Here is a 16,808-nt window from a genome sequence, read left to right as displayed (position 1 = left end):
TTGGAACTCATTTTGTGTACGTTGCTGCACAGGGCTGCGCGGCTGTTCATAACTGGCTTTGATTTTTCTGTAGTATTCTTTGTAAAATAGCAAAGGTATAAATTTGAAAAAAAGCATTTATTGTTAGCTAAAATATTGAGATGTAAGACATCAACAGCTTCACAATATATAAATCTTAAAATACTGTTTGTTTGGTTTGTTTTTTTCTAGTAGAGGAAAGAATTACCTTGAAATTGTAATTGTACAATGAAATTGTAATACTTTGGAATAAAACCTAGCAAAAATGTTTACAAGTTAAGGAAGATTAAAAAAAAAAAAGTTGTATTCCCTTGTTTAACTCATGTTACATGTCGAATTATTTTCCTAATGAACATGATATTAATTAAAAAAGTGATATTCCTTTCTGTGTAGTGCTTTCTAATGCGCTTAATAAAGAGTACAACATTTTTGAGCAGAAGTAAAGAATTATGGGCTTCAGAAATGAAATTGAGGTAACAATTAAATGAATATTTAAATACAAGTGCTTTTTTTCTCAAAGTTTTGGTTAAAAATCAGAATTTAAAGACAGTATCAACTATGTATGTAGTATTAGTAAAATTACATTGCCTATTTATTTTTTCATGACAAAATGTAGTTATATATAATAGAACAAATAATAATCAAAGACCTTTCAATTTAGCTTTTAACTCTCCTTTAGAAACATTAGAAACTATATTTTTGAAAGTCTTAAAATCACTTTTAAATATGCTACCATAAAAATAAACTTTTTTAATGTCTTCTGTTTTGATGTAAAGAGTAATGAGTAGGGTAGAAGCAATACTTTATCTTCTCCGTTCTAAACAAAGTTCAGACCAACTTCTTATGTAGCTTTTATATGTGGCCCAACTGGAAAAAAAATTCATGTATAAGTTTACAAATACAACTTTCCATTACTTGGTTTATTATTTGTGTTTTTGTTTTTGTTTTTTTCTTCTGAAGAATAACATATTTGGTCATTTGTTTACTGAAAATCTGAGACTCAGCTGTTATGTTCATTATGTGAAAATTTCTAAAGGGAAAAAAAAAATAAGAGGAAAGCTGTCTAGGGTATATGCAGTTCCCAGTGGCTTATCTACAGAAGGTGGAATCATAGCTATTCTGTATCCTCAGGGAGGTAATAATACAGTAGGAAAAGATAGCATCCTATTCAAACAGGTTGAAGTTGCATAGAAATACAAAACAAATATATACACGGTAGAAGTCTAAAAAATGAGACGGGAGAAGGAGATGGCATGTATTAAATGAGGCTATTGATAATGCAGTAAGAATATAAGATTTGTGGAAGGGAAGGCATCAATGTGGATAACAATTTTTTCTGTATACTTTGTGTTCTGATACATCAGTGGAAGCCATGTAGGTGAAAGAGTGGTGATACACATTTGAAAACCAAAGCAGAAAAGAAATCTTGATTTTGAAGAAAATTAATAAATGACCATATAAATCAAGATTAAAAGACAAAAAAAAGTAATGATTTCAAGTCTAAGAAAGAAATTACCATGTTAACATTCTCTTGCTCTCCCTCCAGCCAGAGGGTGAAGTGTCTGACGTGCTAAGGCAGATCGGAGAGCCTGAACTGACAGGAAGCACAATGGCAGTGAAGGTTACTCTCCTGTGTTGGGTAAATTTGAGGATCCGATCCTAAAACTAAATTGTTAGGAATCATTGAGGAGTTGACAAGTGAGATTTTGGTGAATCCACAACAGGACCAGCTCTTGAGTTGATCCTGATCATTGTGTAGGACCTGTATCAGAATGCTACTGAGAGAGATTTTGTAACCCTTGACGAGAGTGTGCATGCATAAGCAACAGCAATCTGATACATATGGTAACTCTAAAAACGGGGAAGCACCTTAAAATAAAAACACTTGTTAAGAAGAATCCAAATATGAGTCTGAAGAGTAAACTCCTTGCTTTCAACTTGAAGCAAATGGAAAATCACTTCTTAAAAGAAACAGTTTAGGAAGGTCAAGGGGAAGTAAGCATGGCTAAGCAGCAGTGTGAGGGTGGATGTTGAAAGCAAGAAGGTGTCCTTCGAAAAGCATAATTTGCGTCTGTGGAAGATAGACGTAAAAAAAATATTTTTTTTTCTTTAGGAACAACTTGCTAGAGGCATAAAAATTAATTATAAAACTTGCTTAATGTTGAGCATGACATGTAGCTCTAGTAGATTGTCAAGATGATGGGGGAGTCAAAGAAGACAAAGACATAGATGAAGAACAAAATTAATTTTTCTGCATCTGCATTCATAGAAGAGCTTAGAAAGGTTCCTGAAAGGTTATTTTTTTACAGAGCAGAAGGGCTTTTCTCCATGCAAATCACAGTCTCTAAGCAAGAGAAGGTATTACAGGATGAATCATCAGCTCTACCTGGTATTCACTCAACAGTTTTAAAGGAACTCAGAAATGAAGCAAGAGAGCGAATGATTGCTGTAACTGGTAATAGCATGCTTAACAGTGGTTTTTTTTTGGTGAGAGGCTTGGTTGGTAGGGAACAAATGTTAATCTTTAAATAGGGATCGAGGGGAGTATCAATCTGCTTGACTCTTCTACTAAGTGGATCAACTGAAATTATAATTAAGAATACAATTACTGGATATGTAGATAAGTATAATATGCTGGGGGGAGTGGAGATTCCTGTAAAGAAAGAGCATTATTACTCTGCTGGAGTTCTTTCAAAGCATCAACAATCATGCAAACAAGGGAATATTTAAAAAGAAACATGAACTTACCTGTAAAAATTCAGTGTTCCTTGAGTAACCGTAGATGACATTCCCATGTGGGAGATGTATTTAGCATTGGAATGTGTAGAACAGTTGATACTGAGAATTTATAGGTGCTAATTTCTTTGTGGTGATGTTATAGAAATATGAAACTTTGTAGTGGGGGATGCACACTGTAAATTTTTTTTGGACTCTGAATAGGAATACAGTGAATAATTTTTTTAATGATACCTCAGACTTCTTATTTACCCTAATTGCTGCCTTGCTAACCATATAAATTCAAGAAAGATCAACAAATATTTTTTGTAGTTTCCTTTCATAATGAACTATGAAGTAAATAATGGTATTGATGCAATATTGTCATCTTTATGCTTTTTAAATAAACACTGCAGTAAATAGGCTTCAAAGCTCATTTTAGTTACAGTGTTTACAGGCTTCAGAAAGACTCTTGGTTTACTTACTCTTGATATTTTTAAGTAACCTTTACAGCCAAGCTCTTTATAACTATTCTAAAACAATTTATAATTCTGCCACTGCAGAAAGTTACTGGTAGTAGGTGTATTTGTGGAGTTGGTGTTTTCTAGGTGTACATTTTACTGTCAATATATTTTGAAATGTCCTGTAAATGTTGGTAAAAAATAAGGCGAAAAGTAATAACTTTGTTTTTATGTCATACTCTGTTAGTTTGCTCATCCTGTTCATTTATAATAAAAGTACTATTTTACTTGAAAGTGTCCTTTAATAAAAAAGTACTACTTTTAGTTAGATATCTGTAGCGTTATTTGTTTTATGTATATATTTATTTTTTAGGAAACTCTGAGCTGAAAGATAAAGAGGACCAGTTTGGAAGAACTCCTCTTATGTACTGTGTGTTGGCTGACAGGCTGGACTGTGCAGAGGCTTTGCTGAAGGCTGGAGCAGATGTTAACAGAGCTGATCGTAGCCGAAGAACTGCTCTCCATCTTGCTGCACAAAAGGTAATTGCATAAGAAGTGCTCTGCTGTTATAGAAACTTAAGGCATTCGCAACAGGTATAGAGGAGATTTTCTTGTATTGAATAAGCTTCTAGTGTTTTTAGAGGCTTTCATTATTGTAAGAGGTCAATAATGCTGAACTACATATATTTAATCAGCGTAATTGTAGCTGTCTGAAGAGACAGTTCACTGATGTTTTTAAGAACTCATACTCTAGGAAAAATGGGCTTTGTCTATTTTGGAATAGACATTTCTAAGACTGGATTCTGTATGCTCTCATACTTCTTAGGATGTCACCATTTATTTCAGTGGATATAATAACGTGTATTTTTAACTGTTCATGCCATGGCTGAGAATGCCACGGCTACAGAAAAAAAATCAGTGCCAGGACCAGGAAGGAAATGCTTTACTATTTGTTTTTCCTTCTACAATTTCAGTCTATAATACTGTCCTATTACATTGTCCCAGTGAAGAGGTGCTAAAGGAAGATTTTAACAATAAAAGGGAATTTAAAGTATAATTTCAGAGCTGCAGTAGCTTCTGTGTGTTTAGTACTGGGGGAAGTGTCTACAGTCACAGGAGAATAAGCAAACTGCTGAGGGAGGGGAGGAGAAAGAAGGGAAAAAGAAGCAGCCAAAGGTGGGTTGTCAAGCTAGTCAAGATGTGAGTTCATAAATTATGAAACAGAGTCTACAGAGAAATTAAAAATTCAAATTTGAAAGAAACATCTTCTTATTTACTATATTACTTTTATACTGTGTTTAAAGCATTAACTGTTCAAAAGCTGGAGTTGTTTTGATCATGTAAGCTGCCTTTTGTTACAAGTTAGCAACTGCCTTGAGTTTTGTAGCGAACATCTATTTTTAATAACTTGTCACCTGTCCATAATCATCCACGTTGTTCAACTGTTTTATATACTTCCTAATATACCCTACTTTTTTGTGTTTATTTTAGTCAGGTTTATGTAAATGTAGCTATGGTATGGTCACAGTATTTAGTGAGGAGAAATGTCAGAGGCTTTTAAAATTGCTATAAGGTTATATGACCAGTTGCCTGGTTATATTGGCTTTATATTTTATAACGTGATGAGCAAAGGAATGTTTTAATCATATTAAAGACAAAACTTTATAAATTAAATTTTCCAGATTTTTAAAATACATTTTAGCATATTAAAACAACGTATTTTCTTGCTTAAATCTTTGTCTATATGTTTATATGGTGGATATTTGTATTACAGCTGTTCAAGGCAAGAGATATTTTGCCTTAGTGTAATATCAATTAATTACACATGCTCCTTGGTTCCTTTGTCATGCTGCAATCGTGAAGGGGCAGTTTGGTCCATGTGACACTTGGACCATGTTAGATGTGTTTTCTGTTGGCAATGCAGCTGTAAAAAGAGGTACCATCTTTACCTTCTGCTATTTTAACAGAAGATTTTATGCAGTCACCCACTTAGTGCTTAATGTGTGTTCCACCATCTAGCCACATAAGTGCTTGTGCTATCATAGTGCTAGGGTGGCAAAAAGTGGTCAGGAGACAGCCCTTGCAGCTGCTTTTCATTTGTCTGACTTAGCTGTACTATAAAACTGCATTCTATGCCTTCTGAGCACTTACTCACTATTGATGTCAGCATATGAAATTAAAATTTCATGTGTGTCTTCAGCCTTTCCTTATTAACATTATAATATATGCATTTTGGTCATGAATGCCTTCTGTAAAATATATAAAATTTAAATTCAAAACAACTTCATGTTCCATACAGTTTTGGTTATTTAATTAATGTTTTGCGTTCTTCTTATTCCTCTTTGATACTTTTGGTTTATGGTATCCTCTCACAATTTTTTTTTCCCAAAGTGAATGCTGAGATTTTCTTCTGTAACCAATACTGAATGTTGGCCTTCAGGCAGAAAAAAGAAAAATGTATGAGATCACAGATTTTTCAATTTTATTGTCAATGTTGGTTAATCACGAAGCTATACATTTATCAAGGCCACTCTGTAGTTTTTGTTGTGTTCAGCTTGGTGAATTAGTCAGTCCTGTCCTGTGTTCCTTCAAAAACCGATTTACGTGACTTTCAAAATGTCTGGTGAAAGGGGGCCTACAGGAAAGCTGGGGAGGGACTCTTTGTTGGGGAGTGGAGTCATAGGACAAGGAGTAATGGCTTTAAACTAAAAGAGGATAAATTTAGACTAGATATAAAGAGGAAATTCTTTACCCAGAGGGTGGTGAGGCACGGCACAGGCTGCCCAGAGAAGCTGTGGATGCCCCATCCCTGGAGGTGCTCAAGGCCAGGTTGGATGGGACTTTCGGCAACCTGGTCTGGTGGGAGGTGTCCCCCTGCCCATGGCAGGGGGTTGGAACTGGGTGGGCTTTAAGGTCCCTTCCAACCCAAACCATTCTGTGGTTCTATGAATTTTAGTCATAGGTATAATAAGATGTTTAGAATCACATTGCTTGGAGATTCATGGTCCTGTTTGCACTTAAGTTGCCTCCTAATTTTAATTTTTTACCTATGAGACCAGAGTAACAGCATTTGCAGCAGGACAAGCAGTGGTCAAGGACCTTCTGCCTGGCTGTTATAGTTTTTATTTTTAAATCTCTTTGCATTTGCTTGTCCAAATTCTGGCATGTGCAGTTTGTTGAAAAGGAATTTTCTTCATCTTTGTTTCCTCTTGCTTTGTGACTCCAAACCTTGTCTGGCCTACGGATAAGAAAAACAATATACCACGTAGCAATTATCTTCTAGGTTTACATAAAAGTTGAGGCTCAAATTGTTGTCCTGTGATTAAAATTGACTATATTTTTTCTAGAAAAATTATTACTTAATCTAGTTCCTACATAGGATTCCTTCTTCCCTCCCTTTCTTTCCTCAGTGTGGTTCCTGTTACATGGTAGTCTTTTTAATTTCCTTGGAATTTTTGGTTAATAATCAGATTTTGTATATGTTGAATGTAATCATGTGACTTCAATCACAAATCATCAGTATTAAGTTAAATGAATTGCACTGTAATTGTCTTTCTTCTCTAGGATGGGATTCTGGTTGGATAAGACTTAAATATGCAGGTGAAACATCACTCCGCTGTCACTGGGTAGTCTTGTCTGCCCCTTCTGGACCATGTAATAGCATGCATGACTTACACGTCTAATTTCTGGCTACACCTATGGGATTTACAAACCTGGCTGTAATTGGTGTGTGTGTGTACATACACATATGTACATACCAGGTCTCTATTACATCTTACTTTTATTAAAACTGCAAGATTTTACTTCATAAAAGCATCTCTTCCTCTCCTTCGAATAGGGAAAAAATGCTAACAACAAAATCCAGCATACAAAATCCTCATTTGATAATGCGAAGTTCTTCCTAAATTAAAGGTAGAAATTACGGCATTGCCCATATAGTCATAGAAAACATTATCGGATGTGATAGTCTCTCAGTAGTTCCTTATCATTTAGTATTTTTTAATGGCACCTCTAATTCCTTTTTAAGTAGTTACTTTGTTATTTGTAGTTACGTGGTTATCTCCCAGGTATTTTGGTGCACTCAAGTGCTTTTCCTTGTCCCACAGGTGTCCTAGAAGCCATCTTTCAGAACTGTGAGGTGTCAAAAATAGCTCTATTTTGCTTTGGATGTCAGTAAACAGTATCAAAGGTTCTGTGCTTGATATAAATACTGTTTATGGTCTCTGACAAAAATATTTCTGATGGCGTAGCTAGGAAGACCGACCCATGCTATTCCATCTTCTTTCAGATCCAAGGGGCTGGCAAAGGTAAAAAGCGAAGGTGATCTGATAACTTCAGCAACTCTAATGCGGTTTTGATATCTAGATCATCTTTACCAATTCAGGAGGAAACTGCGGTGTCAGAACTCAAAGTCACAATGTCATCCTTGTCTTGCCATGCTTTGTCCAAATGACTTTTGTCACTGGGGCGTATCTACAAAGCAATAGTTACCTCAGAAGATGTATCAGGTTCTCAACAAAGGGTTCTTGTAATTTCTCTGTCTCAGACTTCATTAATGTCATTCGGGACAATTCTCCCCTAGCCATCTTTCTCTATTAGCAGATTTGGCTTAAGTGTTCTTACAGCTTTCTTTGCTGAAAGTTCTTGAAGTTAATTAGATAGGGTCAGAAATTTCAGCTGTTAGTACTACTTGAAATATCAATGCTTTTCGAAATCAACTGTGGTTATACATTGACACGGTAACCTTTGCTGATTGGTAGCTTAATGATAATAATTATGTTCTTAATGATAAGTCTTCCATGCTTTGCTTTACATGTCTGCTACGAGTTTCCCCTTTGTTAAAGAGCTTACAAAAATAAATTAGTGGATCTGTAAGATGATGGGGTGAGAACAATCTCATGTAAATGCAGAAATTTATATTGCAGACATCTAAAGCCAAGCTAGTCATCCAGATGATTTTTTGTGAAAAAATGATGAAAAGAAGTAGGCAATTCCTTGATGTAATTCATTCACCCTAAAGTATAGATGTCTACATTAGGACACATTGAGTAGCTGAATCGTCCTTTTAGGCATCTAATAATGTAGCTTTTGATGCTGTAGATGTCTTAATTGAGACGAATCTCATGCAAAGCATATGTTTTAGCAAGTAATTTTCAACTCTTCATTGACATCATCTTTCATACTATCTTTGTTTTCTTCATCAGTCTTAAAATAGAGCTGTTTCAGTCTTTTGTAGGCAGAAGGCCATGTAAATGATTACCTGGTTGGTCTTCTGTGGGTTTTCCTCTGTTCCATTATTAAGGTTAAATGTTTTGGTGTCTCTGTTTCAAGTGGATGGGTGTCCCAGGCAGTATTAAGAGTGTACTCTTCAAAACAAGAAGGGGAGAGGTCAAGTCATTCACTTCAGAAAATTAAATAAAGAAAAAATGATACAAAATATTGCAGCAGTGCACCTGTGATGATTGCCAAAGGTGGTTCAGAGGATGGTTTGACTTCATGAACATGTGTGTAATTTGCTGGGAGTTGAGATGGCAACTGTTTGCAGCAGAAGTAAAATCGTTAACATAATTTGCCAGTAATTTCACACTGAGGAACTGTATTACTGTGTGGGTACAGATCTTTTTAAAACCCTAGAATTTAGATTATTATGAAATAAACATGCTGTGGAGACTGATGAGTGTACTGAGATTGCAATTTAACTACAGACATTCATTTTCACTTGTAAGCATTGTGGTAGCAGTTTTCTCCTAGTCTTAAACTGCAACTTAATTAAAACACCCACATGTGATACTTCTGAACAGAAATGTTTCTACATACCCAAATTGCCTGTATGCGATTTTTTTCATTTATCTTTTATTAAGTAATTTCAGTTTAATGTAAAAAAAAACCAAAAAAACACAGGCCTGCTTCTTTCAGAATTTCTCACAGAGGATGCTCACTTATTAGCAATCTGTTTACTCTGGGGAAGTAACTATCTCTATGAATTCCCCAAGCACAGCCTCTTGTGTTAACAAGGATAGAAGAAAAAATTCAATAGTTTTGCTGTTGGATGCTAATGATATGCACTTCAAATAATCTATCAGGTTGCTTAACTGTCAGGAGGATATTAATTTTTGGTTTCGGGAGCATTAATACTACCCCGGTGGGAAAATAAGCCTTTCATTATCTGAAAGCATTAAATATTCTGTAGGTTATATAAATTCTTTGCTGACACAGTTATTGATAAATAACAGTACGTCCAGGATGCAGTTAGGACTTCTGTGTAAAGTATATGTAACATATATGCTATGTATAATTTAATGATTCTTAATTTTTCTTAAACTAGCAAAAAGTGATTGTTCCTGGATGTTCTCCAGTAACCATACAGGAAAAGAAGGAAGTAAGAAAAGACAGCCTGTGGCAAGGATAAGGCATGGAAGAAAATTAAATATAAAAGGTAGTCTTTAGTTCACTTATTTTATGAAAGATTATTCCCGAGTCTTATCTAATGAGTACAGTCCAGGTAGTCCAAGAGCTCCAAATCCAGAATGTTATTTCCCCTTTCTTCACAAAGGAAAATATATTGATATTAAGGGCTCCTGAATAAAACTTTGCTGGGAGCAATTTATACATTTTTTTTCCTCGCTACCTTTTTCCAGATATGTTTCCTGGAGCTGTAATGTGTTCCTCTGTAGCATGTAGTGTAGATCCTCTTAAAACATTCATAAGGCATTATCTGAACTGTATAAAAGAACACATGCACTTCTTTCTTTCCCAATTTATGTCATGAATATAAATATATAATCATGGCATCTTTCAGAGATGATGGTGGTCAGTTCATGTTCTTTTTATCCTAGGCTGGTTACTTTTTCTGAAATTGCCTCTTAAGTGAGACCTCACAGTGAGCATATATTAATTCGGTGCATTTAGGTTCATGAGGTATGAATGAACTTTACAGTCAGTCTTTCATACTTTCATGCAAACGTACAATTTGGCTAAATGTGAAAAATTTGAATAAACAGCAGTCTGAAACATGAATGTTGGCCAGCCAGCCAGAAGAGGTGGTTTTTACTTGCAGGACTATAGTTCCCTTTGTGTGTAAGTAAACCACAGACAAAAGCTGTGATACGAATGTGTGGTGTGTTTTTTTTTTTAATTTCCCAAACAAAGCGTTCTTTCTAGTGAATGCAGCCTGAAGATGCTCAGGGACAGAAGGCACAGTTTCTTGTGTGTGACTTGTATGTGTTATATTACAGATATGCTGATCTAGCTACTGTTTTTCATCAGAAGGGTTGGTCCTGCCCATCCCTTTCCTGCCACCCATTTTTCACTACTGCAGAACTGCTCCCTGTTCAGTGGGTTAACAGAAAACTAACTCTAGAAAATGATGATTCATTTTCTGACTGTTTAGCACAAGTTCCCATGCTCCCAAATACTTTTCACTATCGGTTGTGCTGATGCTACTGTTGACCTGTGCTGTAAGCCAGGTAATCGTAATGGTTAAGAATAACTGCAGGGAAAGATTAGTGAAAAAGAAAAACTAAAACCACATTGTTACAGATAGCTCATTTACAATATTGTCCCTCAGCATGTTGCTCTGTCACCACTGAGGAACAAGAATAAAACAGCCAGAGATAGTACAGGGCTGGAACTTACTAAATGAACTCTGACATCGTAAAAAATATTCTTAAAATGTTAGGGTAGGAATTCAGCAGCTTTCCAGTTGAGTTGAGGGGAGGACAAGGGAAGTCTTTTGAATTTTTTTTTTTCTGTGTGTGTGATAAATAGAAGCTGTGGGTTTCTTTTGGTATCTTATCTGTCTCTGAAAATCTGCTTTAGACTTCATTAATATTTTCATTTGCCTCTGGATAAACCTATCTTGTTCTAAGTGAGCAAAATATTGAAGTATGAAATAGTGATCTTGAAATCAAAGTATTGGTCTTCTCTAAGGAAGCTCAAGTTCCCAATATAGCTACAGGGCATCTCAAATTTTGCAGTTTTACCACTGAAATATGCAGGGTGTTTTGGAACTTGATTGCACTCACACACACAAAAAAATATCACAAGATAGCATCTTGCAGAAACCATTGTTAGTCAGGTAGGCTCATTTGCATGAGGCTAGGGAGAGGAATGGTTGGTCTGAGAAGGTTCTGGGAAATCAAGCTACACTAGGTATTAGGAGAAAACTGTCTTGTGCATTTTTCAACTTCAGAAACTCTACATCTTGATTCATTATTGCACCACAAGACTGAAGAAGAGGGAAGGCCTTCCATGTCAGTTATGGTAAACATTACGGAGCAGCATAGTTGAAACCAATTGGAGCCCCAGTTTCCAGGGGGCACTTCAACTTTCTGAAAAAGTTTGACAACAATTTTGTTGATATGGAGATCTTGATTTGGGCACTAGTTTGAGACCAATATCCAATTCTTATATTTTTGGGCAATGTGTTTTCAGCTTACAGGCTTTGTCATGCCTTCATAACAGGACAAGAGCACGCGTGTTGATTACTCACCAAGTGATAAGTCTCTCTAGTCATTTGGTATCCAGCAGTCATCTTACAAGTCTGGTTTCAGTCATACAGCAGATACTAAGACATCTGAATCTGCTTTCTTGCTGGTTTTATGTTGCTACAAGATCACAGTTTAGGACAAGACTATGCAAAAATTTGCACCCTGGAGTAGCTCTTATGACTTCAAGAGCAGAATTTCAGAGTAGCTAAAGATCAGACTCTGTCTCTTTACAGGCTGCGCTGGTAAATATGGCATGAATGTCTGTAGGCTGTGGCACATGTAAAATTGACTGTTCAAAATCATTTTAGTAACTGTTGGTTACTGAACTTACTTGTTCTAATAAAATAGTTCTGAAAATACTGTTTGCAATTTGTTGCTGCCTCCCTCCCTGAATATACCTACTTTCCAGCAGTCCTTTTGTGCATCAAAGGAATTGCCTCATGCCTAAACAACAAGAAGTAGTGTCTGGCATTGTCTTTCCATAGGACTGTGTTGTGAAAGAGCAAATAAAGTTGGCTGAGGCACTAAAATGCATTATACTTTAAATATCTGATGGATTTGCACTATAGAAGCATTCTGTCTATAGCAGGCTAACTACTGCCATTTGTAATAGCAATATACTATTTTTCCTCATGTAGAATAGTAGAAACAAAAGTTAAAGGTGACTGGGAGAGGTTTAAAGAGAGGGTTTGCAATAAGGGCACTTGTGGAGTGTTTAGATAAATATTAAGTAGTAGAGTGTATTTGTGTGAAAAGGGATGGACCAAGCGTGCTTCTGTTTTAAATTTATACATGCACATGAAGTGGTGATCTCCAGTTGCCTGGGGCAATTAAAATTGTTGAAAGCGGAGGTTTCAGACTGACAGCCATCATTGTAGCATTCCTATTTTGAAAGATTTTGTTCTAGTTGTGAGGGTTACAAACCTAATTTAAAAGTATAACAAAGAATAAATACGTCTATGATTTTTGTGAAGATGAATAGATTAACTCTTGCAATGTGTAAAGGATGTTCAGATATGACTCCCGGGGAGGCACATGCCCTGGAACACAATTTGAAAAACACAGTGCTGTACGACTTCTGTTTCTGACCTGTAATGGTAGAAAAGATTCACATTTACCAAGAATAGCAGTCATTTTTAAAATATTTTAAATGTTTTGCAGAAAAAAAATTGGGAATACTCATTGAAGATACAACTCATTGAATTAATAAATCTAATTTTTATACAAAGGCATTCACAGATTTTGCTGGTGTCATTGGAAATTAAGGATAGTAATTTTTCTTCAATACTTGGCACCAGCTGGTACTCTAGTATAATAGTTTTTTAGACATCGTATTTAAAAATGAAACAGAAATGAAAAACTCTTAAAATGAAAAAGGGGGAAAAGTCCGAATGAGAATACTTTCAACGAAATAGACAAAATCAAATTGGGAGAATGGTATATATTCTTTTGCTCTGTAAATAAGGCATGTGTTAAGAATTAAAATCTGCAAAGTAAGAATAGACCATAGCAGTGAAAATAATCTTTGATAACTAAGGGGTTTCTAACATAAACGATAAAGGAATTTTTCATGCTGGAAAACCAAAACAGCTCCTGAGAATACGGTAGACTCCCCGTTGCTAGTGAATGAGTTTGCTCGATTCTCCCTGATGTGGAGGGTTCAGCTGCATGAGCCACTAGAGGTCTCTTTCAGCATAGGGAGTTTTGTGACAATTGAATTTTATAAATTCTGAACTAGTATAGTTTTGGAAAAGAATAAGTCACCTTAAAGGCTTTAGAGATATTTTTTTTATCACTGTAAAAATATATCTAATAAATGTTAGACTAAGATATTTTAAAATTATACTACGATACTTGAAAATTCAAATGGTTGTCTACTCTTTTCAGTGATTTATTATATTTGGAGTGCATTTTAGAGCAGTATAGCAATAATTTAACTTTATTCCTAGAAATACTATATGCAATTTCAACTTTTCAGTATTTTTTTCCAGTTTGCCTGAGTTTTATAAGACCCAGCTTACCTAAATGTCCTGTAGGTTCATTTTTTTTTTTAGGGCAATAGTAATCCTAAGGGACCTGCTTACCAAACTATTCACTTTAATATCTATATTTTATATTACTTGTATTATTATATATTGAAATGCATATCTTTAAAGAGTTTAATAATCTCTGATTGAATCAATAAATGCATATTCATCACCAAGAATATTTTGTTAAAATAGTCTGAGGACAAACATTATATATATATAAATTTATATATTTACTGAATTAATCTTTTTACAGTGTTTAGAGTATTTTAAATAGTATTACTTTGCCCTTGCATGTGATTTTCTAGGCATCTGTACATCTAGATGTTACACAGTAACATTTTGTTCAGTTAAACTGTGGATTTTTCTAAATTAGAATAGCAGACATTCATATTCTTATATCTGCTTAAACCAAAGAAGCTTTCATTTCATTTAATTGTTAATGTCATTTGATTTTAATATTATTTTATTTTTAGTAAGTAATTTCTGAAGTGTAGGAAACCCTTACTAGAAAATACATTCTTTCTGGCAGAGTCAAGAAATCAACCGATTAATGATGGTAGGGCAGTTCTGATTGCTTTTTAACTGTTTCAAGAACCTGAGTATTTTTGTTCACACTATTCCTGTAATTGTGTGATCTTAACAATGTTCCCAGGGTTGTGTTTTATTTAATTTTATTTTATATTTTCCCATGTTCATTTCCTGTCGTTTATTGCATTAAACAGTCTTATTTCAGGGACTGTGCCTCTGAGCACTGTTACTGCTTTTGGATACTACCACTGTACAAATACCAGATGTAGCTGATGTTGCTGCTTTGCAGTTTGCCATGGAGGGATGTGACTTGTGAGAGCCTACATACGTCGTCCTAGAAACATTATTGTTGAGGAGCAATTTAAGAAAATGTATAATGATAAATTCAAAACATATATTTCTGGCTTATATCACCCCATGAAGAAGACAGGGAAATTGGGTAGATATTAACTGAAGTGGTAACCGTAACATCTCTCTGCCATGTAGCTTGGGATTCCTTTTTAATGATGCAAGTCCTTGTCTTTCCTAGCTCAAGCTGGACTCTGCAGGGTTAATTTTTCCGGAGTTTCTCGGTGAGTTTGAGAAGAGTTCTATACAAAGGGAATCAGTACAGCCTAGTGGAGAGCGGAGTCATGAGCATTTGCATCCCTGGAATGTTTTTATTGACAAACGGTAGTCTGCTATTGACATTTGTGTCCCTTGATGATAGTTCTATCCTAGCTTATCTTTGCTGGTCAAATGCCTTAATTGTTCTGGCCTTTAATTCAGTCAAAGTTGGAGCACGAGTGGAAGAGAAAAGAGAAGGAACAGGTCTAACAGAGCATCAAGCTTGAGCTGTGAAGCTACTGGCAACGATCAACCTGTCATAATGTTATGATTTGTTCATTTTTATACCATTTATTAGCCTTTACTTGTTGTGCCATTTGGCCTCCAGGGCAGATAAAGTGCTGTCTAATTTGGTAGGTTTGCTTCTGTCAGAGTGGCCTCGACAGAGAGGGTGTTAGCTGTAGTGACAAATAATCAATAGCTGTCGTTGTCATGAGGAACGTGAGTAGTTGGGCCTTTCATCTGGAGGATTAGAGGTCTAATTGGATTGAGAATAGGGAGGGTGGGCTGTTGGGTAACCCTGTCAGCTATGTTAAGCTGTCAAATGTCAGCCTCGCTGAAAGGAAGAAGGGATAGTTAGCTTTCAGAAACAAGGAAGAAGACATATGAAAGCTTTTTTAAAAAGTAATAGGTAGAAAAGTACAACAGGCTAATGTACACTTTAACCCCTTCCTGTTTAATTATACATCTCTGCAGTTAATGAGGATGCATAGCATGTGCGTTTTAGCCCTTCTTACACAGGAGCACACACAGAATTCGTGTGGAATGGATTTGGCAGCATGAAACCAAACCAGACTGGTTCTGTGTCTTGAGAAAATGCAAGCTAACTACTTAACGGGGAATATAAATGCAAAAGATTATGACATAGAGAAGGAAATCACTTAGTAGAAGCTGTAAAGAAACTGAATATTTTGTATTAACGTTCTGTTGTAAAGATACGGTAGTCTTGCAGACGTAAGGAATTGTGTCAGGGCTGCTGTACGTGGAATAAGCACTATTATCAAGTCCTGCAATGAACTGTCAGTTGAATTTTGTCTGTATTTTCCTACTGTTGTTGCTTTTGATCCCTTGTTCTCTGCATGTTTCTTGGAGAAAGATTTGTGATCTTATAAAGAAGATAAATCCAATAAAAGTGCCACTATGCTAGTAAAACAAATAATTTTTTTCATATTAATATCTCAAGGTTTACAGCACTAAAATTTACCTTACCGGAATAAATAATAGGACTAGATTTTAAAGGAGGATTTGTTTGTTTATAAAAGTACTAGAATAGTGCTTTATTTGTTATCTTACTGTGTTGCTGTTTTCAAATCAAGTCTTAAGTGTAGCCATACCAGTATCTCCTTTCTCTATCTAACACACCTTTCCTGAGATCTGTAGTACATGGCCAAAGTTAGTCTTTACATCGTGGCCCACCTCTTTCAAGGAGCTATCATCATTAACTGCTGATGACCTTGAAATAGTGAAGCTTTTACTCATTGTGATACGGGTGTCTTAATCCAGCATCTTCATTTCTAGAGCTTTACCCAATACTTGCTACTGAAATCCTTGCCCTTCCGAGTTCTTTTTTACAGGTATACTGCCTTGCCATAACTGGCAATGATCTGCACTTTCTCCATTTTATCCCCTTCTTAGTCTAACTAGAACATCACTATTGGTGGTGTTTTCTTTCTCTTCTCCTGTAGTATCACTGCTATTTTTATTAACCTAATTAACTTATTTTCATTATACAAACTCTTCTTTCTCATTTTCTAGCATGCTATAATTTCACCTCTCTGCATCTTTGCTCTGCTTCTTTCTCAGTTAAAGTCTTCTCCTTGTCTCAGTTCAGCTTTTTATCTTCTTTTACCATGTTTCCTATGCCTGAGATAAGCTTTCACAACCCAGTCTGCCGAAGAGGACATTGTCAGGCCCCAGACATGTGTATTATCATACTACTGCCTCAATTGAGCAGTCTCGAT

At 35.5% G+C, this 16,808-nt stretch overlaps 1 protein-coding gene across 4 annotated transcripts in view; it reads left to right on the top strand.

Moving 5' to 3' along the window:
- The window catches only part of INVS (inversin), a 99,492-nt gene that overhangs the window by 10,319 nt on the left and 72,365 nt on the right, over positions 1-16,808 (top strand). For 3 of the 4 annotated variants that reach the window (XM_050709194.1, XM_035550618.2, XM_050709195.1), the window contains exon 3: positions 3,568-3,734. In XM_050709194.1, the coding sequence (XP_050565151.1) occupies positions 3,568-3,734 (167 nt within the window). The remainder of the gene's footprint in view (positions 1-3,567; positions 3,735-16,808) is intronic. The other variant, XM_035550619.2, reaches the window with a different exon arrangement.

Source organism: Cygnus atratus, chromosome 2, assembly GCF_013377495.2.
Source record: "Cygnus atratus isolate AKBS03 ecotype Queensland, Australia chromosome 2, CAtr_DNAZoo_HiC_assembly, whole genome shotgun sequence".
NCBI lineage: Eukaryota > Metazoa > Chordata > Aves > Anseriformes > Anatidae > Cygnus > Cygnus atratus.
The sequence above is the reverse complement of the archived record's forward strand: the minus strand, read 5'-3'. Positions and strand labels throughout refer to the sequence as shown.